At 38.5% G+C, this 27370-nt stretch overlaps 1 protein-coding gene across 2 annotated transcripts in view; it reads left to right on the plus strand.

The window, feature by feature from the left end:
* Positions 1-527: 527 nt before the first annotated feature.
* The window catches only part of SATB1 (SATB homeobox 1), a 75677-nt gene continuing 48834 nt past the window's right edge, over positions 528-27370 (plus strand). For both annotated transcript variants that reach the window (XM_007470617.1, XM_007470618.1), the window contains exons 1-6: positions 528-738; positions 4609-4785; positions 5558-5684; positions 6447-6570; positions 24455-24566; positions 27141-27366. In XM_007470617.1, coding sequence (XP_007470679.1) covers positions 528-738; positions 4609-4785; positions 5558-5684; positions 6447-6570; positions 24455-24566; positions 27141-27366 — 977 coding nt within the window. The remainder of the gene's footprint in view (positions 739-4608; positions 4786-5557; positions 5685-6446; positions 6571-24454; positions 24567-27140; positions 27367-27370) is intronic.

Consider the following 27370-nt stretch of genomic DNA (forward strand, 5'->3'; position numbering starts at 1 on the left):
AATTAAACTGCATATAAAAATATAAGCAGACATCAGATCTAACTAATATTTTGGACTGTGATAATCTTTCCATCTTTGATTAAAGTGTTGTTATTGTGTTCTGTATTAAGTTTCTAATTTTTAAAAATTGGGACTACATAAATACAATTTGTTATTTTCTCTTTAGCTATTCTTGTAAATTCTTGTTCTAAAAGTAAGCCCATTCCCCCCGCACCCACCTCCCCAGTTAGTTTTGCTGGTAGGTGACAAATTACCTTTTTGTTCATGTGTGTTGGTACAATTTCCACAAATTATTCTGTTACCTTGAATGGAAATATAATGCTGTGATCTAGAAATAGAGTAACGTCTGCATTATATTATATGTCCAGTTAAGCAATTTTACAAATAAGAGAGAAGCATCCAGGGATAAAACATATACATGGTGTTATATATACAGAGAGAGAGAGAGATGTGGAGACCCCCACCCAATTATAACATGTCTTCTTCTTTTTAAATTCTGGCAGGTGATCTTTAGAGAGTAACTGAGTATGGATCATTTGAACGAAGCAACTCAGGGGAAAGAACATTCAGAAATGTCTAACAATGTGAGCGATCCGAAGGGTCCACCAGCCAAGATTGCCCGCCTGGAGCAGAACGGGAGCCCACTAGGAAGAGGAAGGCTTGGGAGCACAGGTGCAAAAATGCAGGGAGTGCCTTTAAAACACTCGGGCCATCTGATGAAAAGCAACCTTAGGAAAGGTAAATACTTTTGATACAAATCCTGGAAGGCTGCAAGCCCTGTGTTCACCCAAGGCCACTTGGTGTCCGGGTGGAGAGGCAGAAGGCTTCTTTGTTACATTCTTTTCCTTGATTCTCTTTCTGATCTGAAGTTAGTTACATTTCTGGCTGTAGGTTCAGCCACGTTTGAAAGTGTAGGCTCCGTGCCTGAGCAGAGCATCTTACTCCCCTATAGACTGGAGTCTTTGGATGTTGTGGACAATAAGAACTGAATTAAATGTCATTGTCTCAGTTACACAAGGCTTCCATTGAGAAGATGTTATTGTAGCAGAGCATACAGAGGTGGCTATTGCTGAAACTAACCCTGATTAAGAAGAAGACATGTGGGACTTCCCTAGTGGTCCAGTGGCTAAGACTCACGCTCCCAGTGCAGGGGGCCCAGGTTCGATCCCTGGTCAGGGAGCTAGATCCTACATGCTGCAACTAAGACCCAACACAGCTAAATAAATAAATAAATACTTAAAAAAAAAAAAAGAATAAGACATTTCCATTGTTTGAGGACCAACCTAGCTTTTTCATAGGATTACTGGTTGTAAGGCAGTTTCACAGATAATGGAAGTCTTCTGCAATATGATGTAAAAGTTTTGTGATGTTGGGTTTTTTTTGGTGGTTTGTTTTCTTCAGAGCAAACTCATTATTTAGTAGCGAAAAACCTGAAGATTCTAGTGTCTCCCTTTTGCTGTAATTGGGTATTTTTGATAAAAGAAGGGCAGATCTAGACAAGTTTATAAGGAGAGGGTATGTAACTGTGTGATTCCTTTCTACCAATTTTATATTCCATTGATGCAGTTGAATAACTTTGTGTTCAGCACTGTTGTTTCTATAAATCATTGCCTATCCTGCGCATAATGTGTGGGCCTTAGAAGGTCTTTATTTGTCTCTAAATAACTGTGTATAGGATTCAGATTTTCCTTACATTTGCTAAAGCAGAGAATAAAAATGCCATCTTGTAGCAACCAAGAATATTAAGTAGATAAAGTTAGCAGGCAGAGGAATTTCATTGTGTTTGATGCATAACATTTATCATACAATCATTTATTTTTTCCTTGGTTTGGCGAAAACAAAGAATATATTGATCCTGAAATGAACAGACACAGCAGTCCGTATTGTTAGATCTTTATCTATTAAAAATGGAAAAACAGCACTTCAGCAAATTCTTTGGCCTCTCCTCATGATTACCCTATTTATTGATTGTTTGCCAAGAATGTATGCATCTTAAGAAAGCCAGGGTAAGAGCATTAAAAATATAATTTATTACGGCTTTTTCAAACAGAGTGCATTAATATTGTACTGCAAAGCACTGGGGCTCTATAAAAAAGACTTTCTGACGCCTGCAAACATATAAGTTCCATAAATTCCTAAATAGGAGATTTCAGCTGTCTCTGGTATTATGTGATATTTGCACAGCAAACTTTAATGCCAGGACAGTTTTAGACAAGGATTCTACAGACTTCACTGCTCCTTATGGCAAACGTGCTGTTTACACAGGCTCATAAACCTTCAGCAAAAGCTCCTAAGACTGCCTTCAGGTTTAAATCATGGGGTATTTTTAGCAGTCAGCAGTGACCAGCGCACTCCCCTTTCCATGCTGGAAGGTTATGAAGTTGGTGGAGTTGGAAGCCTCGTCCAGCGCTTACACAAATAATCAGACAGTTCAGAGAAGTCCCCTGTTCAGCTTGACTCCCAGCATCCGGAGGACAATGTGACAGTTGCTGGAAGGTTTAGCAGCTGGATTGGGAATTAAAGGCTACTGTTGTCGCTCTATCAGTAGCCACCCTAATGATCTTACAGGGTCCCTCTAAATAAAGTCCAAAACAACTCTCATATATTTCAACAGTTTGAAAAACCTACAGTTATTTCATAGGTCTCAGGAGAAGCAAAGAGCAGAACAGGTCTGTATCATTCTATAAGAGGAGAAATCAATGTGTATGTTTTTGTTGTATTAGTAACCCAATTCTTTGAAGACCTCAGGACAGGGGGAGGAGAAACCAAAGTACAGTAATTTCACTTCCTGCTCAAGTGTTTTTTTTTGTAAGCATTGCATTCATAGTGACATTTTAAAAATGCAGTTTAATTGTAGAAGTTTCTCTGCTTACTTCAAGCAACAAAATTCCTACAGCCTTTTGGTGGTGGTGGTAGTATTTTTTTTAATCTTCCTTTTCAAGTGCAGGGTTTCTGTTTGACAGGCGCTAGATAAAAAGTGGGGCCGGGATGAGAAAGCACACCTTAAGAAAAGGGATTGGAGGTTTTTGTTTATTTGTTTAGAAGGTTTTGCCAAAGTACCTTTCAGCCAAGGAAGAAATCACCAGTTTGCATACTGCTGTTTTTGCTGTGGTCTCCCCCAGTCTCTTTCTCATCTCTGATGGGTTCTTCCTCTGGTATAAAACAGCCGAATGAGTGACATGAATATTGGCAAGCTCCGCCGCTTGTTTTTCATCCCTAGCCTGTTGGGTCCCTCCAAATGAGTTTGCGAGCCTTTCTAAGTAAACCTAAAGGGGTTTATTTGTCAGAGCTAGAATCTCTTGTGAACAGTTCACTGAAGCTGTGGGGTAGATGCACACTTAGAAAAATATAGCTGCTTTTACTGCCGGCTTTGTTCAGCAGCAACAAGCAAAGAGGGCGTTTTTAAAGGGCATCCCTAGTGTCAGGAGGAAATCCTGATTTTTATCTGTGCTTGGCAGGCACTCGACACCTTCAGAAGTTGGTTGGATTCTGTGAGTCCAGAGGGCAGAGCTTATAGAGGCATTAATGTGATAGGACTAATTGGGGATCCTGGGTGCCCTGTTAAAGTAACCCTAGTCATCATTTATGCTAAAGATGATACCCTCCTGGCAGCTTGCCACAGTATAGTTCAGATGCATCTGCTTTTAACCCTTTTCCGTTTATCTCTGGAAGTCTGACAGTGCGCTGTGTAAACACCTCGAGTACTACCACGTTCCGTGATTTCTGTTTCTAGAAACCTCTTTGCTAACAGTGGTGTGACCTGTGTTTGTTAATCATCTGGCTACTGAGTTATTACATGGGATTACAGTAAATAAAGAGAGAACACCTCAAGTCTATGCAGATTCCTGTATCCTAAGATGCCCTGATGAGGCCAGTTTCCTTTCCTCTCATTTTTATCCCATTTGCTATAGTAAAGATTGTTCACTTTAAAGACATGTGGTTACTGTGATATCTTTTTAGTCAGATAGATTAAATGAGTAGCCATCAGAGTAAAATCTTATTCATCTACAGTATGCACATATTGAAATCCATCAGTTTGGTTAAGTTTTGTGTTTCTTCTATGGACTCGTTAAAGTCAAGGTCTTAAAAAAGGAGGAAAATGCTAATAATTTTATCATCAAATATAATTTGTTTGGATACAGACAATGAACGTTTAATGTTAACAAAAGTGTGTAGGAAGCCCAAAGGTGGGTTCTTTCGAGGACAAGTGTAGCGAATTGCGTTTGCACACCGGGTACCACTCACAGCAGATCAGATGAGACCATGGCTCCTCTCTTATCAGCCTTATGATTTGATCAAAAAGGTAGTTCTGCATTAATTATGTGGGGAAACGCACTGTTAAAATTAAAGCAGAGCTCAAGTTACCTCAGGGCCAAGTTCACATTCTGTTTCAATATTTCTCTTACAACTTAAAAACATAAAAATAAAGGCAGGTGTATGTGTGTGTGTGTGCGCCTGGATCTCTGTGCCCTGTCTGCCTTGGAAACACAGCCGCCCCTTCTCTCACTGTGTTGAAGATTTATTTTCACGGCTTCGTTTTTCCTCCCCCCAGACTGTATTTCTGAAGATCGTTGGTTTGCGTCTCTTTTTCCTCTGTGTCCTTGATAGGAACCATGCTACCGGTTTTCTGCGTGGTGGAACATTATGAAAATGCCATTGAGTACGATTGCAAGGAGGAACATGCAGAATTTGTGTTGGTGAGGAAGGATATGCTTTTCAACCAGCTGATTGAAATGGCTTTGCTGTCTCTGGGTTATTCGCATAGCTCTGCTGCCCAGGCCAAAGGTAAATAATGCAGACGTGGGGTTGGAAAAATGGCTTGGCATCCTTTGTTTACCTTGCAGAGAAAGCAACTGAATATTTTCATTCAAAGAACTGTAGCCTGTGTGTTACGTGGGTTCCTTCTAGACTGTGGCGTTAAAAAATTGGCTTAATTCAGTTTGGTTTAGTTAACACACATTTTGCTCATGTGGAATGTCGAGGTAGATTTTTTTTTTAAATTACTTCAGCTGAATCATTAGTATGCTTATTGACCTTAATAATCTGCTCCACTGAGGACCCACAAGGAAGTGAGGAACGTATTTGAGCAGATGGACTGTTGAGAGTCAATTTGCATTTATGACTGAATATCTAGTTCTGTTTCTTTTATTCTGTTTCTGATGGTTTTATGGGCTGTAAAGTATTTTTCAATGCTGATTCCCATTGCGGTAGAGAATCTTATCTAAATCGTAAAGCCATTTAGAACTGGTTCAGCTATGTCTTATTAGAACTTCCTGCAAGTTAGGAAAATGTAGCCTCTGCCTAGGTTTTATTGATGGGGTTTTATTTCCAAAATAATAAACAACCCCACCGTCATTTACATAATTTCACAATTTGGAAAGCTAAGCTGTGAATATTTTCATTGACCTGCCTTGTTTAGAGGGAAGGGAATCATTCAAACAAATAACAATATTGCTTGTGGTGGGGGCAATTAAAGAAGAAAAAGAACAAACCTTCTACTAGATATGTTATCCAAAGGGTAAAATAGTTAGTGACATATTCTCTTTATCTGGAATAGGGCTAATCCAGGTTGGAAAGTGGAATCCAGTCCCACTGTCTTATGTGACTGATGCCCCTGATGCTACGGTAGCAGATATGCTTCAAGACGTGTATCATGTGGTCACATTGAAAATTCAGTTACACAGGTGAGTCAGGACAGCAACTCTAGGGCAGAACATTCTACTTACCTGATCATCTGAAATAAAGCATCTCTGGTCACCCTTCAGTTGTGATTTACTCTGTGTTTCAGAAAGGTTAACTCAAATAGATTTTGTTACTTTACCCCTTCTGCTTTATTTTCCTAACTTCAATCTATCATTAAAAAGCAACCTTCCCCCCAAATGCACGGTCTGTGCAGGTTATCAGACGATGAGACTTTGTATGTGCAGTGGATTAAATGATGCATTACAAGAAGACATTTTACATAAAGTTTACTTAAGAGAAAAATATTTTTGCATATCATGAACAGTGCCATCTGTGTACATTTTGTGAAAGAATGCCTTATTTGCTATTGCTGAGCTGTTCTTCATTTATGTATATATATATTTTTTACCATTTTAACTCGTATGAACAGAGTCCTGAAAGGAAAGTGTTCCCACGTTCCCGTTTTCCACCATGGCTCGTGAGAAAGCAGCACACCTTAAATTGTCTTCCCAAGCACATCAGAGCAGGAAGGTAGAAGTAACGTGAAAAAATAGCCACCACAGGCAGCTGATGTATAATTCATGCATCGATACAGCAGATGTGTTGTATAAAGTAATTAACTAATCGGAACAATCAGGAGACCGAGAGCAATCTCCAGATGCATCTGTTTGATGCGCAAAATGAAATCTGTCTGTCTTAACGGAACGTTCTGCAGCAGGATGCGATCTGGTCATAATCCCCTTTCTAATCTGTGTCTCCAATAGTTGCCCCAAACTAGAAGACCTGCCTCCGGAACAGTGGTCCCACACCACCGTCAGGAACGCGCTGAAGGACTTACTGAAGGATATGAATCAGAGTTCCTTGGCCAAGGAGTGCCCCCTCTCACAGGTACTTGGCATTGCCTGTCCTAAATGATAGGACATTGTGGGCAGCCCTAGTTGGAGGTGTAATAGGGTTCCATAGTCTAAAGCAACTGGCATCGGAAGCAAGAATCTCCCCCAAAAGGCAAAGTGACTTGACCACTGGTGACTTTCAAAAATATGCCCTATTCGTCCTGAACAGAGCCTTTTCACTTTTTCTCCCTTGGGGAAAAGAGCGGAGGAAAAACAGCTCAGCAGAACTCTACACTAGCTCCATTGTAGATTCCTCCTCTTGAGTGCTCTGAGCTTGGAAGCTACATTGTCCTGAGAGCCTTTACTTAAGGGAATAAAGGTAGTATAACTTCCAGGCACCGCTAGGTGAGTGGGAAGGGCATTGGAAGTGTTAATGTTCAAAACTGCACCATGCTACCTCAATAAAACAATAGTATAGTATAGTTTTTGGATACTTTGTTCATTACCAAAAAAAAAAAAAGAAGAAATAGAATTTAGTAAAAAAAATATTTTTTAAGTAAGAACAGAAAACAGAAATCTCTTCCCTGTAACTAAAGATTAAATAGTTATTATTCATCAGGATTTTGTCACCAGTTTTATGGCATTGGTTTACCCCCCTACACCCCATCTTTTTTTTTTTTTAGTGGGATCATATGTTTTCCTCTGAGACGCCTGTAATACCATCAGGGATTTTTGAAATGAGACAAAGATTTATTATTATTGTACTCGAGTTTTTAAAGTGAATTTTGGTAGAGGGGCAATTAAAACTCTGCTGAGAGATTGTCTCTGTTTCTAAATGTAAAGCCAAACATCACTTTTGATGATGCAGAGCTGATTTCAAATAAAAAAGAAAGGATGCTGTGAACCCGCTCTTCATGGGCTGCTCGTGTGGTCATGACGTAACTGTGTCATAATGCCATCTCTCAGTGCCCACACCAGTGAAGGTCATGCCACCATAGAGTATAGTTGAAGTGCTGGTCTAACTAGATTTTTACTAAATTTTTAAAGTTTTTATTTCAATGCAAGTTTAAAATGTAAGTGTGAATGTTAGTCTGTCGGTCATTTGGACTTGAACTGTATGAGTGCTGTAAACATTTCTGCAACTGAGATATTCTCAAAATGTGTTTCTAATGTGATGGCCGTGAAGATACATGGGTACCTTTGGAAGGAAGGTTGTGGCCTTTTGTGCTCCCTTTTCATGGAACCTCCATGTATTGCAGGTTTGCTGCGTTACAGTCCATCAGCTTTACTTTGTTATTTGTTAGCAATTATAGGAATGAAGCAAATGAATTAAGTTTACAGTTAATGATGGCTTTTTATATTCTTTTAAGGTAAGCTATGGCTACAGGTAAAATATTCTCTGGTGTTAGGTGTCTGTTTCTTGAAAATCAGAGCAAAGTCTTTTTGTCATTTTAGCTGATCTTCTCTTTCTCTCTCTCTTGGAGAGAGTAGGCAGGATGTGAATTTATAACCATCGAATAAAAGTAATTTAAATTAATTAAACACAGTGAAATCAATAGGATGATATAATGAAGCAGGTGACTTACCTCTGGGACTTTGGATTTTGCAGACAACTCCAGATAGTTTGTCACTTAGTTTCAGCATTTGAAAATTTGAAATGTCCTAGAATTAAAGGCTGGTTTGTTTGTTTGTTTGTTAACTCAGCGTTAAAATACGTATAAATACCCAGTATACGAATCTCATGTATCTTCATGTTACTAAGTGTCCCATTGATTTGGGAAGGCAGAGATTTAAGGCATTTACTGTAAGCCGGAGAAGAGGATGCTAGTATAAGTATTTATTGAAACAGGCAGTGAGAACTAATTGTTAAATGACATCAACATTCAGCCAATAAACTCTACCTCACTATAGCTTATAAATACAATTGTGAGTTTACTTAATGTTATCATGGGAAATGAATTGAATGCAAACTATTATAATGTTAAACAGAATTGACAAAATGAAATTCAGGACTTGGTTTTGGAGTCAGACATGGGTGAATTTCTATAGAGAGGCCTCGAGAGGAACATGTGGGCCTGGGTAGCTGGAGACCCTGCTGTCATCCTTAAGTGGTGAAACTAGGCTGTAACTTCAACATCAGTCGTAATTACAATCTTCCTTTCTTTAAAAAAAAAAAAAAAATTGTAAAAGTATACATCGTTCAGCAGTGGCAGCAAATATTTGAAATTAATTTAATATTAATATTATGAAAAAGTGCAACTTGTTCTCTAAATGAGGGGGTTATTTTATATTCTGCTGCATCATCTTCTATTTCTCTAGAATGAATTCGTGAATCTGATACTCAATTCGGAATGTTTTAATTATGGGCTATTTTCCATTTGCTTCTTTATTTTCTCTTCTGTCAGAAGTTATTAGTTAGAGGAAATGCAGGCACTCTAAGGCCTCAGCCCCATATATATGCTGAGCTTGGTAAAATTGCTCTCTCTTTCCTCCCTGGTGAGATTTGGTGATGAAGATGCTGTGGTGAAAAATGCCTAGCAAATAATAAATACGGCCTCAGTCTTGTACAAAATGGGACCTAACACCAAGAAATGCTACAACTTAAGACTTTTTCCCCTCCTGTGGAGTTTTGATTCATTCACCTGAGAACTTTTAGCATACAATTCAGCATGCCCATTTTGCTGTACATTAAGGATTTGGTTTTGTTTAATATGGTAAAATAGCCCAGTCTTGAATATGGCCATTGGGTCCCTTAATGATATGCTGAGCAGAATGTCCACCCTGTGGGCAAGGAGATTCCCTTTACTGAGGAGCGGCCAGGAGGGAAGGGGAGGGGCAGCCCCAGGAATTTGCCTGCGGTGTCCGGCAGGCCATGCCTCCAGTGCTCCCAGGAGGATTGTCCCCTACTTGCAAAGAGCAAGTCTAGTTTGCACTTCCAATCTTAGAACTAGAAGATGTTATCTTTCCCAGAGATTAAAGTCAAAATGCTGGTTAGTGACTGACCCCCAAAGTCCTTTCCCAAGGATGCGTTTTAACGTGTTGATTTTAAAATGAATACTTAGGTTTTCCTGCAGTAATGTTTTCTTGGATAATCTCTGCAAGGTTTTCTCTAGCCACAGAAATTCCATTAAGTGTGCGTGGGGTTTGATTGATAACTCAGACCTTTATTTCTGTGACTGATTTCCTATCATAAATCTGCCCAAATAGATTGACATCCATTTATTGTTTTTTCTACCATGTGTTTGTTTATTTTTGTAAACTGTTCTAAGGCATAAGAAACCCTTAGCTCATTATGGATCTGAGGTTGGGCGCTGTGTTGTTACTCTTGCTTTTTTCAGTGGATGTGGTTGGGTAAGGTGGGTGTTGTATTCTGACCTGCAAGTAAGGAAGGGAGAATAAAGTGTGATGTAGGGATAAGAAAGCTTATGGTCATGGGAACTTGGAGGGCATGGATTTGGAAGGTAAATTGGGATTTGAAAAAGTAAATATTTTGATGTACAATAAAAATACATTTCATTTTGATTTAAGTTTCCCCTGAAGTTTTAGAAATTGCACTTGAACATTAGATAAATATGTATACATTCAGTACAATGATAGATTCGTTTAGGTAAAAGTATCATAAGTAAAAGGTCAGTTATTACTTCTGCCAGACTAGCATCTTCCTTCTAAAAATGTTTAGGTCACATATTCCTAAGGGATTTTAATCTTATATATGTGCATTTTTACCACCCTTCCCCACCACACACACATTCACATTTGTGTACACAAACACACTCATGCTCACACATCACCACTTTCATATTTTTAAGGTGCCAGTTCTTTCTGTTTCATTTCTCACCTGGGAAAAGTAGCTCCAAGCCCGAGTCCTCCATAAAGCAAGAACTGTCATTTTTATTTTCAAATAGCAAAAGATATATAAAATGAATTTAAATTTGAACATTCCATTTAGAAGTAACGTGGAGAAAAATGATACTTTGGTTTTCCTTTTCCTGACAGCATCTAGGGGTGTAGAATGTGTCAGACTTTTCATTAGGTACTGGCAAAACAGGCGAAAAAAGAAGCCACCTTGCCCTGCTGAAGCTTGGCGTTTAACCATGCCCATTCTCTGAAACTTGACAATCATTTCCATAGACATTAATAAACCCCTGTGTTCAGCTGGTTTTCAGTCTGTATTATACAAAGCACCAATTTAAAAAATCCCTATCTGTTAGGCTGTAGATATATATATTTTTTTAACTGCACTTTATACTTCATAATTTTTGGACCAAAATGACGTTTCTAAAAAAATTCCAATAAACATGAATAATCACATTTTCTCCAGAGAATATCCAACATCAGTATTCAAATATTGTATTTCACATGAGAGTCTAACCTATGAAATTTATTCACATATTCATATATTTATTCATTCAAAAATATGTATTGACAGTCTGCTGTGTGACAGGCATTCTATTTCCTATGGTGTAATAAGGGTGACACACCTTGTAGTTGAAATAATAGTAACTTTCATTTAGTACTTTTACAGTATCAAGAGTGTGTCTGTCACCCTAAGTGGTATATGGTTTTATATATCCCCATTTTCAGTTAAGGAACCCTAGCCATGGAATGTTTAAGCAAGTCCCATGATTACAGAGCAGGTGAAGCAGAGGGGCGAGAATTCATACCCAGACCCTGTGAGCTTAATCAAGTATTCTCGGATGGATGGATGGATGGATGGATGGATGGATGGAAGGAAAGATAGATAGATAGATAGATAGAGACAGAGGCCTTTTTAAAAAACCTTTCTCCAACTAATTTGAGGTTTTATGAAATACATTTCTCTGAAGTACTGATAACTGCTTAGAGTTTTCCAACTGTATTTATTCTTACTGCTGAAATTTTTCTTTAACGTATGTTTTGTTTTTGTATCTTTGATTTTGTCAAAATTCTTACATTGACTCGCTTTAAAAATACCGTCATGCCCCTAACTTAGAGTATTCGAGGGTGATTTAGACCACGGGGACTGATTCCTGGGATAATCTGGTATTTGGGAGGTTCCAAAAAGTTTGACTGTAAGAACTCTGTTGGCAGTCACTTCTCCCCGTCCTTACATCCTGTCTGGATCAGTAGGTATAATTGCGCTAATAGCCCTTTGTTTTGACCCCTAAGACAATGTTAGATATTTGCATGGGAAACAGTGGGCAATTTCTCGAGTCTATGTGAAAATATAGACCTTAGTCATTCACTGGCTCAATGTGATGACCAAGGGTATAACTGGCAGCTCTATTTAAAGTTTCTTGTTTGAGATGTGCTTGTAGGATTTTGTACCTGCCCCTTCCTAGCATAATATTGTAAATCTATTGTAAATCTTGTCATTAAATATCATATATTTTGAGGAAAAGCTCCACCTAGGAGCTTTTCTTTCCTCTTTTAATGGTAAAACTTTTCCCAGTTTTTACCTTACCGCCCAAGGGAGTCGGAGGTTATGAATATCTGCTTTGCCAGGCATGGAAGTACTTGATACTAATTGGATTTTATTACTACTTTCAGCAATTAATGGCGAGATCCATAAAGGAAATGGTAAACCAGTCTTAAATGGGCAGTTGTGTGAATTGCTAAACTTACATCAGATTACTTTTTCTGTCTCCTTTTTTGAACCAGTTATTACTTTACTCTAGTACCTCTTTCAAATTAGACAGTGAGATATCTGTTCTGTGTTAATAATGTAATACGTAGCATCTACAATAGACGTGTCCTCCAAATTGCAAATTTGCTTTTTAGTGTCTCATCTATCAGGCTCATTTTTAGCTGGTTTATATACATAAGGGTTTTACTGTAGCTTGATATTAGTTCCCTGTAACCTTTCAAAAAAGCCAAACTTAATAAAGCATCTAACTTCAAATGGATTGATCTCAGATATTTTATGGCCACTATCTTTTCACAAGAATAAAACATAAAAGAGTTTAAGCCATGCCAATTTAGAGGGTGCTTTGACAATGTGTAAGCACTTCATTTTCACTTAATAGATTTTTACCTATGCTTTGTTTTAGATCTGAACAGGTTTCCTCTGACCTCAAAATCACTAATGCAAGGAAAATTACCATATCATGAGTGCATTTCCTCTATTTTTTTCTGATTTGCAGAATAATAAATACTGCCAAGGCTTAGGAGTAGACATGGCCTGAGAGAAAGCCTGTTAAATGCTAGTTTCTAATTTTTTAAAAAAGTTAACCAAATCATGCTAATCAATCAGATTTTCTTGCTCAAACAGAGCTAGTTTTAAAGTGCTTTTGGAGTGTCTTTTGTTGGAATGACTACGTAAATTTCAAGTTGGGCTTTATCTGGATTTGCTTTTTAAACCTGTTTTATTTCATGTCAGATTTTGGTCCCAAACAAACAGAAAACCCTAAGTTCAGAATAATCAAAACAGATACTACACGCACCAGATTTTTTCCTCTTTCTTTGGAAACTGCTTGATTGTAAGGTGCTCTGAGTATTAAAAAACATAACAGAGCCTTTAACGTAACAGGAGAGAGCGTCAGCCAGCCTCCGCAGTTCATTGCCAATTGAAATAAGGAACCCTCTTGCTGTTGGGACTTTTAAATCTAGACTTAAAAGTTATTTGTTCTGCTTAGCATTTTTAAAATGGTTCTATTAGGAATTGTATGTGCTTTAGTTTTAATTTTAACTCATAATGATTGTAAAGCACCCTAGGATCCTTGCATGAAGGGCGCTACAGAAATGTAAGATTGTAGTGGGTTCTAATATGCAGTATTATTATGGGGTGCTGGAGTTCCATTATGGACAATTCAGGAGGCTGCAGAATTCCGCATTGTAGAGAAGGTGGCTGACTTAAGAATCTTTTTCTTTTCTCATTCTTACTCTAAAACTTCATCCTCTTTAGTCATCTTTTTCTTTCTCCTTTTCAAAAGACTATTCTCTTGTATGGCAATATTTCCCCATGAAAATGCTAATCTAATTTAGTTTACTCAAAGAGGTTAAAGAGGCAAATGATGTTGAAAGTTAAGAATGATTAAAGCTTTAATTGTTAGCACCAGTTTGAAATCACATTCTTATCTAGATGACAAGACAGGGTATTTCCTCATTGGGTACCACCCTACTGTCCTAGGCTTGTCCCATTTTACCATCAGTCCAGCGCTTATTCCTATGCAACTGAAAAACGTGGAGCAAACCCAAAAGAGTATTAACTTTGTGAAACGTCACAATAAATATTTCCCCAAATGTGTTGAATCTCCTCGATTATGTTAACATAGGGCAGAGCTCGATCTCATTTTCTTTTTATTTCTTAATGGAACTATCTTTGGAAGTGATATATTTCATCAGCAACTGCTCTTTGCCATCACATAATTAGTAAGCTAATAGCATTCTTTCCATGGGAGTCAAGAATGTGAGCTCTGTCGTTACCGCTCCGTAAATTCAGGCAAGTGACTCTCCATGCCTCATTTTTTAAATCTATAAAGTAGCAAGATAATAGTACCAATTTTTCAGGATTGTTAGGAGAATTACATGAGTTAATACTTGTAAAGCATTTAGAACAGCGCTCAGTTCTAAAGTACAGTATACGTTACTTGTTTTTCTACAGCCTGGGGATTGAGAGTTTGAAAGGGCCCTTGTGGGTCTAAGAAACTTTGTTGCTAACATAGAAGATTTTGATACAAGTGTCACTTTTTATGGAAACAACCAAGAACTTTTCGTTTGTGAAAAAATTAAAGAGCCGTTTTATAACTAACTCATTCTCACCTTTAAGGAATGCTTTTAGCGCCCTCCTTAGAATCAGTATAAAGGTCTGATGCATCTTAAAATGCAAGTGGGGGAAGACTCAAGCATGATGCTTTAAATAAGCACATTTGAAAGTTAAGCAGATGTGGTATCTTTAGACTGGACAGTGTCAAAGATGCCTGGTGTGGACTGTCCTCTGGATGTGAGTTTTCCCAGTGTTCCTTCCTTTAACTACCCTCCACCCCCCACTCCGTACATCCAAGTCTCTGTCCCTCCTTTATGCCCCCCCCAATAGCACTTTCCACTTTGTTTTGTAGTTTATCTGTGGACTAACTCCGTTCTCTGAGTACACTGTAATTGATGGTCACAAAGGGACTAAGTTTTATTCATCATCACATTCAGAGATCTGACACATAGTAGGATCTCAGGAATATTTGTCAAACCTAAAGAGCCTCATAGAATTTTCATCATGTTTATGAGCCTATAAACTATGTCAGTAGTTTTATTACTAGTATTTTATATGTAGTCTTATCTATAATATCCTACTTTATAAAATATTTTTCCTATTACACTTAATTCTGAATTTTTAATTTACCTTATCAAGAGCAAATTACTTCTACATTTTCCTCTAAGAAAACCTACTGATACTCCAAGCTGTCCCATATTTTTGCTTATATTGTTAATGTTCTTGAGTATATGTACAAAACTTCTATGTTTGTAAGCAGAACAATAGTCTTGGGAGGTACAAGGGACCCAGAGATCTAAAAACTGCTATAAAAGACCTAATTATACGTCACTGTTAAGCACACTCTTTAACAACATATTTCCGTGCACATTTAAAATTTTTCTTTTATAATCAACTATGTATTTCAGCTTGGCTAATAGGTTTCATTGTGTCTCAATTGCGTTATATTTGAGATCCATGCTTTTCCACTATTAGTCTATTTATTTATGTTTGTCTATTTCTCATATTAAAAAAAAAATAAAGCGGGGGGAATACCAATAGCAGAATCAAATGATTTATAGACCAAGATGCTGACACTGCCAAGCTGCTGACACTGCCAAGCTGGAAATGCCAACAGTTAGTACCACCCCGTGTTAGCTCTCAATGTCCCTCCCTCAGCTGAGGTTCCAGAGGCCACATTTGGCATTGGAGACTCCGTTTGGGGCTATAAACATCTACTGTGTAAAAGTCAGCAGTGTGAAGGTCCAGAATCACCTGAATTTAGAAAGAGCTGCAAGTGGAGATAAGTGTTGAGCCATTCCAGAACAGGCCTCAGGGGCTTGGTCTGTCCACCCTTCTGCAGGAGGCACCAGCTTAGCCTGGCTCTCACGCCCCCAGTGATGGACTGAGCTCCTTACTTCATGACGGACAGCCCGTCCAGCACATTTTTTTTTTTTACCATTTCACCATAACTCCCAAAGAGGTGATTACCAGTATATGGCATTTTCCTAAATTGTAAAGCATTTTCATAATACTGATAGAGGTGAGCTAGGTTAATTTGATTTTTCTCTGTGACCTCATCCAGAGGTGACATTGGTTTATGTTTATTTAGTAGACGTGGGAAATCTTGGCTGACAACTAACAACTAATGAAACACAGAAATCAAGGACATGACTTAGCCCTCAGTCTCCTGTGAAATCTTGGATCAGATCTGGGTGTGATCCACTGCCCACACAGTGGGCTCCCAAGGGTTTGTGCAGACCCAGAAGTTCCAAGCCTCTTTTGGGGAGTATATATGTGGGGAGAGCTTCCATCGGTTTCATGAGACTCCCAAAGAAAGTCTTTGGCCCCATAAAAAGCTAAAAAGCAGTCTTTTCTCCCCAGTTTTTAGGCAGTGTGGCTTAAAAATCTAATAGCGTTCATACAAGGAAGGAAGGAATATAAAATCTGTGAAGAGTTACAGAGTCTAATTCTAGTATTTACTTTTGGAAAAATGGATTGTTCAGACTACTTTAGTTTTTTTTCACTCTGGCTTGAAGTTTCTCAAAATGCTTTATTTAGGACCTCTGGAATTTAATACAAATTTGGTATCTTTTTCTGCTATTTCTAAATACAGATATGAGAAATTTTAATCTCCATAGAGAATGGGAGATGTAACCACACAAGGGCCATCAGAGAAAGAAGAAGCAAGCATTCCCAGTGCTCAAGATTTAGAATATTAGGAAATGATTTTTGCTATAAAATCAAATAAAACTCATTAGATTTATCTAATGAAAAACTTATGAAAATTCTATTTGGAGTAACATAATGTTTAATGATAGTGAGTATATTTTTAATAATCATATTATAAGCAAGATACCGAGGGACTCCAACCTTCCTAAAAAATAAAACTGTAGTTGGGGATGTCTGCACAGTGAATGGATGATGGGTATAACAATCGCATCTTCTTTAGTCACTAAAGAAGACCCTGTAGGACCTGTGTCTGGGAATGCCTACAGATCTCATAGAATCTGCAAGCTGTTAGAAGGGACCTTGCAGATTATCTAGTTCATTTCCCTTCGTACTGCAGATGAGCAAACCTAAGCCTGCACTTAGTTTGAAATATTACATGCCCTTAGTAACAGCACGCTTTTTAGCAAATATTTTCTAATTTAAGCTCTTTACCAACGTATTCAATTCGTTTGAATAAGGTTTCAGTAGCGTTAAGAACGATCTAGACGATACTTATACAAAAAGATAGAATAGAGAATCTGGTCAGAAGATATTATCTGGGCCTTATGTAAAATTACTTTAATTATGCAGAAAAGCCATACGAACTGTGAGCCAGCATTTCCTTTAAACATGATGAATTGGCTATTTAAACCATTACATAAAATTCCTGTGCTTTGAAACGATCACATTTTCATCTTTAGGAAATGTAGTAAGAGAATTAAAACAGAATTGCCCAGGTTCTCTTTGTGCTTCCTTTTGTACTCCTTTGGAGCTTTGTACCGAGTTTCTATTTTTAGCACGATACAAGGGTGACTCTGTGTGACGATGCCATTTTCAAGGCACCGGGATTGATCAAGATGGCAAGAGCCTTAACTATGGCAACTGGAGTTTAAGTAAAATTTATAAGTGATTAGTCTCTTCTCAACAAATTGAGATGCCGAGTATGCCCCAGTTGTATCTCCCAAGAGAATAGCTTAGAAAGCAATAAAGGATCCAGAGGGAAAGATTTGGGGAACATAAGCTAACATCACAAAGAGAATATGACACTTAGAAATCCTGCCATTTGCTTCCCATAAATTGAAACCCGATTCCCTTCCTCCCCTCCCTCAATACCAGATGGGGACTACCTGTGAATTTTCAGCAAATTCGTTCCATGTCACCATCTCCTATGATGCCTTGTTTGTAGTATTTGATATCCTTTGGGATGAAAAGAAAACCCCATTTACTGAGAATCCCTATTAAAACAGTGTTTGAGTGTGGAGTTGATTCCATTTGATCTGAAGTTAGAATTTGACCTTTAAGTTTCCCACGTGCATCTAAAAACCTGCTGTGAAAATTCAGGCCATAGGCAGGCCGGACCTAGAGAAAGGGGAGGGCCAGCTGAGTGTGTGAAGTTACACTTGTCAAAAAATAAAAGTGTAAAAGAATAGAGAGCCAGCAGTTTGACAGATTGTTCAGTAAATGCTCATTTTATTGAAAATTATAAAAAGGTGCTTAATGTCTCTGTGCCATTAATACAATACATAAAAAGGTTACTGTCAAGATTAGTGTTCCAACCCTGAAAATTAACTGCGGGGCTTTATAAAGCATCACTGTGTGTCTCCTGAGAAGTTAAAGGTTTCTGTATATACATTCTGCACGCACGGACATTTATTTCAGAAAACAATTATTTTGACTTTGTGCGAAAGACGTGAGCAGTGATGTGCTTTCATTTAAGACATGGATGTACCAGATATATATTACAGACAAGGTAGAACCATGAAAAATCGCCTTACAGAATTAAACCTGTGCAAGATGATTTCCCTTGTGTCTCTGGAGTATTCCGATTCAAAACATACATTCCTTCCTACAGAACAAGATATTCAGACTCCTTAGTTGAAATTAATTAGCATTCAGAAACCAGATAGCATGTTTTTGGGTATTCATGAGATCTCTGTTTGAAAAAAAAAATGTTTTTAACTTGTAGAAATGTGTTGCAACACACAGATGGGAAGAAAAAGGAAAAAAAAAATCTCTTTAGCAAGCACTGTGTGTAAAAGGAATATTACATTTTGCACGCTCCTGATTGCTCTGTGTAAACAGTTTTTGACATCTGTCTTTATAGTTTTCGAGGAGAGGAAGACTTTGTTAAAAGAATCATTTTTATACAGCAGTCCCCATTTCAGTCTTGCTTTACCTGTATTATGAAAGCAGATGGTCTGCATGTCTTTTGAATATTTATAACTATCAAAAACAATCTCTTGCTATTCACCCTTAGGCTTATGAGATGTCAGGACTGTTCTGGTTGAAAAAAAAATCATCTTGGGTGTTTACAGAAAGAGGATTACATTAAGCTGAAATGACTATACATTTTCCAATTTAATATTTGTCCATCAGCTGTTTAATCGTATTTAGATAATTGTGTAAATAAGATGTTGTAGCTTTTGCCCTCTCTGCTGATGGAGCCTGAAAGCTTTAAACTTGGGTGAACCACCATTTTGTAGAGGCTCTGGCGCCTCTTCCCACCTCAGTCAGACCATCCACAAGTCTTTAGTAAGTTTTGATCATATCACAGTCCTGTTTAAAAAAAAAAAAAAAAAAATTGTGCACCGAAAGCCTGTATGGAGATCACATGAATGCTAGGGACCTGCTGGCTTCCGGTACAGGCTGTGTTAGTTTATTAGAGTGAACTATAATATGCAAATAGGGCCCAGCGCTCCAGTTACCCTTTAAAGATGGCATGGCTTTCTCTTTCTTCTCCATGAGCATGCAGCGCTTTGAGGGTATTTTGGAAAACTTTTGGTATAGTCGGGGTTAACTGGTTTTTTGACTGGAAGCTGAGCAATCAGAGATAACAGATTTTGCTGTGGTTGGTTGATTTGGCAGAAAAGCATGAACAGTTTTGGTTTAAATGATTGAATAACCTGATTAGCATTGTTTGGGGGTGGGTTTTTTTGTTGATGTTAAAGGCACAGCAAAGCAATTTTAAGGGTAATCAGATCACTGCCTTTCCTCAGTCGATGAACCGTTTTTTCAGAAGGCCTCACCTCTCCCCCCAACCTCTTCCTTGGCTCCTAAGATGACCAAGGAGAAAAATAAAAAACTCTCTTCCTTCGGTTTTCTAAATGTGTTATAAATACATACTTAACAGTGTACGTCCTATTCTAGCGGGGGGTTGACAGGATAGAATATTTTGAAAAAATTATGTAACTTCCACCAATTCCTTATGGGTTTGGGGGTTGTTTTTTGTTTTTCAAATGCAGAGACCTGCAGTATTTGAGAGCAAAGGTTCAGAATGTTCTAACCATATCGAAGTCAGGCTGTAGAAAAATTCCACCCTTACCTTTTCACAATTAGAAAGGTTATAAATAATGTATTTGGCTGAAAAGGAAGCTCAGCCTGTGGCAGATGGTATCATTCTAGAGAACCAGGGTTTCTGTGAAGATGGCATTCTTTCAGATCGGAACTCGAGCAGACTCTCAGAAAGAGCCGGAGCTCCTCATAGGGCGCAGACATGTGCTTTATGGATCTTAGAAAAGCTTACAACTTGGCTCCTAGGATGAGAATATTGTGTCACACTGGGGTTAGGAGACCCACAGCCAATTTCTGCCGACTTCCAAACTGTATTTCCTGACGCTGGAAGCTGGGGCCTCTTCCTTGGTTTGTGTTCCTGGGTAGCGTTTGAACTTGGGATTTAAACCGAAGGAGTTTTATCAGCCTGGTTATTTTAGTCCCTGAACGTGGATGCTTTCCACAGACTGGCCACCAAATAAGAAGACTTGCCAGGCAAGCCGTGCCCTTTTCCCAGTGCTTTGGAGAAGCTCGTATAAATAGACACCCAGAGATCTGGGAGAACACGAGCACGGAGCTCAGTGACTTCCAAGACATCTGTGAGGAAGCAGCTTCAAAAACCTGGAAGGGAACTCTTGCAAATTTAAGAACAAAGGTTCTTCAAACTCTTTGAGTTTGAGCTTGACAGCTAAAACTGATGGATCGAAAAGATTCCCTGTGACAATTAATCTAACATTACCTTTGACTTTTAAGAAAACAAGAGAAGAGGACTTTCTGGTAGCCTGCAGTAATGACTTATTTCAGTGACCTTTTATCCATCACCAGCCCTGTGATAGGTCCAGGCTATATGGAGATAAGCCCCAAGGCTCACCCACCTAGTAGGAAATAAATAGCGTGATGGGTGCCATAGAGGTTCTATGTACGGGATGTTTGGGCTGTCAGAAAGAGCCTTGCAGGAGTCCGCACTGAAATTGTATCCTAGGTGAGCAGCTGTTAGCTAGAGATGGAAGAGGGCATGGATCAAACAAGTCAGAGGAGTGGTGTGTATCTTCCTGATGTCAGCTACCACCTGGTACCTACTGGCCAGCTTTGGAAGATAGCACCAAATTGGAATATTGAAACAAATGGAAATGCTCTTTTTCATTGATGTTTTCTCCCTTGTTATCCTTTGACCCGACTTGTCATTGAATCATTTAATTTGTATTCTCTTTGTTCTTTCATAAGAAAATTTCTTTGACTTAAAATACATCATTTGAAAATGGTATCTAAGACTCATATGTTATTTAAAGCATAATCTTTCGACTGATCTGAAATGTGATCACATAATAAAAGCCAATGAAGAGGGAGGCAGAGGGTTGTCATAGTAATTAACTTCTCTTAAGTCCATACTCCGTATGTTCCAGGCTCTGTGCTAATTGTATCACATTCATTGTTTTATTTATTGTCAGTCCAAGTGGAGATAGTATGTCTCTTCAAGTCATTATTTTTCTAGTGACTTGGTCAGTTCTAGGCACATAGCAGGAGTTCCATAGATAGTTGCTGGATGAATGAAAAAAAGAAAATGCCCATATGAATAGGTTCTCAGAACAGCCCCTAGAGGTGACTGCTGCTGACATTCCCATTTAGTACTGGGAATTGTCGTAGTGGTCAGTTAATCTGACCGAGGTCACACTACCAGTGTGTGATACATCTTGGACTTGAATGCAGGTTTAGCTCATTCTGCTTCATCAAATGAACATTTAGTGTGTATTTAATACATGCCAGGCATTTGGGCTGGAAAGGAATACAGAGCCCCAGACCTGCATGGACTCATAGCTTAGTGAGTAATCTTTTTAGTTAGTGATCTTTTTAAACTACATCCTTTTGATTGACAGAAGAATCCCAAGCCTCTTTCTCAGAAACATGGATCTTCGTTTACCTACCCCCTATCCATCCTCAGCCCGTAGGAAAGTATTATCAATCTTGACTTTCTCTTCTTTGTATTATCAAAGCAAGAGGTGTTTCTTTATGATTTTCCAAATTTAAGATACAGGACTGAATGTGATCTTTCAAATACCATGTGCCCCACCAAGATTCTGAAATCTCTCTTCCCTGCCTTTAAAACTCATAGACCTAGTTAGGTGCCATGCCTAAGCGTTCAATGGGGATTTTACCGCAGGGAAAAAAAATGTCTCATTCAGTGGCTGGCTGAGCAGTTTAGTTGGACATATCACTGCATATTGTTCCAGTAAAAATAGAGGTGACCCCAAGTTACCTGAATTATGGACTGTTTCCCGGCCCCCTAAAAGCACAGAAAGATAGAGAATCTAGAAAGTTGCTTTGGCATGCGTCATAACCTGTGGATTAGCCTTTTGACTTATGTCTCACTTTGGCTAATATTTACGTTATTCAGAGTTTCCCTAAGCCCGCACCACTTGACAGAGTAGAAAGCATCCAGAAAGTCACTTAAGGACAGAGCCTACCAATTTAGGGTTAAACGAGGGCAGGGGGAAGCTTTGATGAACACGCACATATGGATATTATTTTCCACATATGGGTAATAATGAACTACATAGCACTGTTACATATGGGCTCTAGTTTTATAAAAATATTTCAGATGTTTTTTTTTCTTTTTCCCACACATTGTATATTTTTCTTCCTCCCCCACCCCCATATATTTTCCACTCTTGCTCTACTGAATCACATTAAATTGAAATGATCTGTTTACATGTCTCTTCCTAATAGACGGTAAACTTCTTGTAGGCAGAGGCTGTATCTTATCTGCCCTTGTATCCCTAGTACCAGCCAGGGACGTAGTAGGTGCACAGCAAAGAGCAGATCTCATAGATGGAACCATTGGCAAAGTCAGGTAGCCTGGACATTTGTCAAAAACCTCAGCAAAATTTTGATATTTCAGACTTTTCTGAAAACTAAGACATAAGCTACATCTAAAATTTACATGTACTATTATGTTAACATTTAAGAATCTGCCAGCATGTCTAAGTTGAAGAGTAATAATTTTTCAAAAATTGGACCAAAGTAGAATAACATGGGCTCTCACCCATTTGCAGAATCACAGTGATCCATCGGCCATCTCAGTAGTTTTGTTAGTGTCTGACTTTATCGATCCATCATTAATAGAGTAAGTGTGATTGAAGCTGACGGATTGTTAACTGGATCAGGTAATCTTCTGGGTCTGGTTTTGGCAACCTTGCTAAGTATCTTTTTGTACCTTGGACTGAGGGACTCTCTTAGTCTGGATTAATGGCAGAGTATCATGAGCACATTAAGAATGTCTCTTTAGAGAAATGTAAAAACGACTATCCAGTAGAAAGTGTCAAAAAAAAAAAAAAAAAAAAAAAGATATAGTGCCTCTTAGGAAAGATAGCCATGTTTTACATCAATAATGTAACTCCAGCTTATCCTTCACTGGAAGTTCTTCAAAGATCCCCAAGGTTTATGTATTACAGGAATGTGTGCATGCTACAAAATTAACACTGATGACGGATGTCAGGAGAATCAATGATAATCAAAAGAGCTCTACATTAGAAGTAGCTTAAAGAAGGTAACGACGTAAAAATACTTTTGTCCCCAAACTGGCTTTTCTGGTTGTTCCCCGCCTTCTGTAAACCGTTTCACCACAGACCACCTGAAGTCTGAAATGTAAGTTCTCATGTTTCTACACATAGGAATGGAGGGCAGATTGGCTCTGCAAAGTCTAATTATTCCAATGGGAAATTAATTTAGCCACTACTAGAGAATATGAGTGTTGTGGCTGGAAATAACCATGATCAAGTCACTGAAATGATCAGAACCAAAATTTCCTGGGAAGAAAATACTTTCCTTTGTTGAAAATGAGTTAAAAAAAAAAGACAAAACTAATATTACATCAAAATCATTGTCTTTCTTCATTTTTCTATGTTAAACTGTTGACTCCATTTTCCAAGCTTTTGTTATTAGAAGCAGGATGAAGACAAGTGACAAAATAGGGCGTTTTCTTTTTTGTGGTATCCTTGAGAGATGAGTCAGCATGAAATGCATATTTTTAAAAATGATATGGTTAGTTTGAAATTCAAAACCCAAGCTTTACTATATATGAAGCTAGCAATAAGATTGCAGCATACTTTTTTCTTCTGTTAGAGGATCTTTGTGAATAGTTTTTCTCTTCTTAAATGTGGTCAGTCAGCCTTGCAACAGTGTTAATTTACCTCCAAGTGAAACCCAAATACTATGAGTGGAAAGTGGAAGGGGTGTTTCCCAAACTTTAGTGGGCACGCAAATCCCTGGGGATCTGATTAAAATGCAGGTGCTTCTTGACCAGGTCTGGAGTAGGGCCCAATATTCTGCATTTCTAATAAGCTTCCAGATGATGCTGATATTATGGTCCCTGGGCCATCCTGGGAGTTGCAAGGATGGAGAATTTAGTCACCAAACCACAAAGTGGCATTTATTTATGAATTACAATCAGAAAGCCATCTCCAAGTATTTGGATTTATTGGGATCGGTGGAAGTTTGAAGTTTGTCCACCCAGGAACAGATGACATTGGTGGAGGTCCCATACATACTAGAGCAAAGTCTGTGGGTGTGATCATTTTATACCAGTCTCAGTGGACTGTTGCTTTCTACTTAAATAAAGCATTTGATGCTCTACTCATTGACTTTGAAGAAGTCATGGCTTTAGGCTACAGTGTGAAACAAAAATGTATTGGTACTCAGTTGATGAAAAAAAGTTACAGTTTTCACAATTGAAATCATGTCTGTGTTCTGTCTTGTGCCGCTGTGTATTACAACTTTTTCCATCCCCCTCTTCATGCAGAGTATGATTTCTTCCATTGTGAACAGCACTTACTATGCAAATGTCTCAGCAGCAAAATGTCAAGAATTTGGAAGGTGGTACAAACATTTCAAGAAGACAAAAGATATGATGGGTAAGCAGAAAACCGTTGCAGCGGTGGCTACATACCATTACGTGTCATTTGGGGGTTTATCCAAGTTGCATGTAAAGCCAGGTCTTGTGATTGCCCAATTAGAGATCAATTTAGAATGTTTCTTGGAGGGTGGGGAGTGGGTCTGAGTATAATGAGATAATTAAATTCAATAAATGTTTGTGTTTAAATCAGCCCAACTGACTTGGTTGTCAGACATGCAGGAGATGGAGGCGAGGCGGGGTGCAGGGGGGAGCTGTCATTTTTTAACATCTCAGTGAAGACCTAACCAGGCCTTGAATAACTAATATTGGCTGTGGGTTCTCTCAGAGATAAATCATGCTTTTATGTTTTTTTGAGTTTTCTTTGAGAGAAAGGGAAAGTGCCAATTTTTACACCCAATTTTTGAGGATATTCAATTGTATTTGTAGTCTCCACAGTTGAGATCAAGTGATATTTACAGCTATAGTCTCCAGCCCCCGCAGATAGGCACTTTGGTGAGCATACTGCTTTACCATCCGTAACCAAAGAACCATTGCATCATTTCTAGACTCTCAATGCCATGGCATCCTATCTTAACATGTAACTTTAGGTCAATATTTGTTACTCAGGAAATACATTAAAATTATCTGCAGTGTGAAGTGACAGATAAAAGTTGTGTGTTGTACCCTAGCATTTACATTATGTCATTTCTCCCTGTTGAGTTTGTTAGTGTTCGTTAAAGCAAACACTGTGATTAAGGTTAATGTTTTAATTTCTATTAAGGTTTTCTTTCTTGTACCTACCAAATAAAATGTTTTAAAATAATATAGGAATGGGATGTTTAATATGCATAGCATTACGTTGTATTTTAAGTCTATTTCTGTTTACTTCCATTACATTCATTTAGTAAAACAATAATAACTTCTCCTGAAGATTTTAAGAGGCAAGAGAACCTGAATTTTGAGCCTGTTTTAGCTTTTAATATTTGAAGCAAAACCATCCATCTACCAAAACAGATTCTTTGCCATTTATAGCTTAGAGCTGTAATGAAGACAATGCATCATTTTTTGGAATAATTGCTTGAATTACTATTCCCTATGAATGGCCCACTTGGGCTGATATCACTGGTAGAAATGGAAGGTTTCTTCCCCAATGCTTAGTTATATTTTGCATATATCAGTGACTATAGCAATATGATAAGTTCCTCTAAATATAAAGCCTGAATATTTAATAAAAAGAGAAATGATGATTAAAATCAACCCAGAGTCCACACATGGGAAGCATGGTGTACTATTTATTTATTTATTGGCCGCACCGCACGGCTTGTGGGATCTTAGTTCCCCAACCAGGGATCAAACCCGGACCCCACAGCAGTGAAAGTGCGGAGTCTTAACCACTCGACTGCCAGGGAATTCCCATGGTGTACTATTTAGAAAGGCTCACCTACTGACCATCCTCAGCCTTTCAGGTCAAGAGCGTCCAAGCAGTCTCTTCCTTGTAGCAGGAAAGCAGTTGACACACTATTCACTCTCAGCCAGTCAATGTGAGGGATCTAGCCAAGGGAGAAACATTCGTCCTTTGTGGGTGGTAATAAATTGCAAGATGGTGACAGTATCACCATTGCATCAGAGTGACTCCATACCCCTTCCTTGAAAGATTGTCATAGCATCTGGTGATGGTCACAGCTTCTTCAAGAAGCATTTGGGTCTTAGCAACACTGGGGATGCTGGCTTGCAATACATTAAGTCCTTTGCTTCATTCAAAGAAATATTTGCAGCTATACTCATCATCTAGCATGATAGTTAGAATTCAGCAAAACAGGACGTATAAGATACCCAACCCAGTGTTCAGCATGCACTTAGTTATCATTACTGATCATTGTGACCACTTTTAATATTTATTATATTGATTACTTTTTTATATTAATGGTTAGGTTAAAATTGAACATAAGTAACATTTGTGTACTCTTTTTTTTCTTGCAAACTTTTTGCCTAGAGTAGCAACCGTTAATGTGTATATTATGAGAAAATACATATTTCTTTTTTCTACAGTTGCATATGATCTTTTCTGAGCCCCACTCACTCTTTCTAGTTGCTGTTAAGCAAATAGTGTTCTTCTAGAAGCTATTTGGTTTTTTTGGGGCCGCATGCAGCACGTGGCTTGCAGGATCTTAGGTCCCCAACCAGGGATCGAACCCAGGTCCTCAGCAGTGAAGATGCCAAGTCCTAACCACTGGACTGCCGGGGAATTCCCTAGAAGCTATTTTAAAATAAATGTTGCCTTATAAGAAGTAAGAGTGAATAATCGTTTGACCCCCAGACTAGTCACATAGACTTTGAAAATAATTGATTTCTGGCCTTAAATCTAAACCACATTATAAAACTAGAAAACGTTATCCCCCTTTCAAAGTTTGTGCCATGGTGCAGAGGACAAAAGTAAAAGCATAGCCAGTTGCATTCCATCTTGAGATGTTCTTAGTTTCCTTGGACCTTGGGTGTGCCCTGTGCCTTCTGTCTGTGTTAGGGAATGACCAGAGATCCTTATCAATGCAGATCATTGTTGGCTCAATGTGATTTTCCTTCTTGTCCACTTCAGTTGAAATGGATAGTCTCTCTGAACTATCCCAGCAAGGTGCCAACCACGTCAACTTTGGCCAGCAACCGGTCCCAGGGAACACCGCGGAGCAGCCCCCATCCCCCGCGCAGCTCTCCCATGGCAGCCAGCCCTCTGTCCGGACCCCTCTTCCCAACCTGCACCCTGGGCTCGTGTCAACGCCCATCAGTCCTCAGTTGGTCAACCAGCAGCTGGTGATGGCTCAGCTGCTG

This window comes from Lipotes vexillifer, unplaced genomic scaffold, assembly GCF_000442215.2.
Source record: "Lipotes vexillifer unplaced genomic scaffold, Lipotes_vexillifer_v1.1 scaffold418, whole genome shotgun sequence".
NCBI classification, from domain to species: Eukaryota; Metazoa; Chordata; class Mammalia; order Artiodactyla; family Lipotidae; genus Lipotes; species Lipotes vexillifer.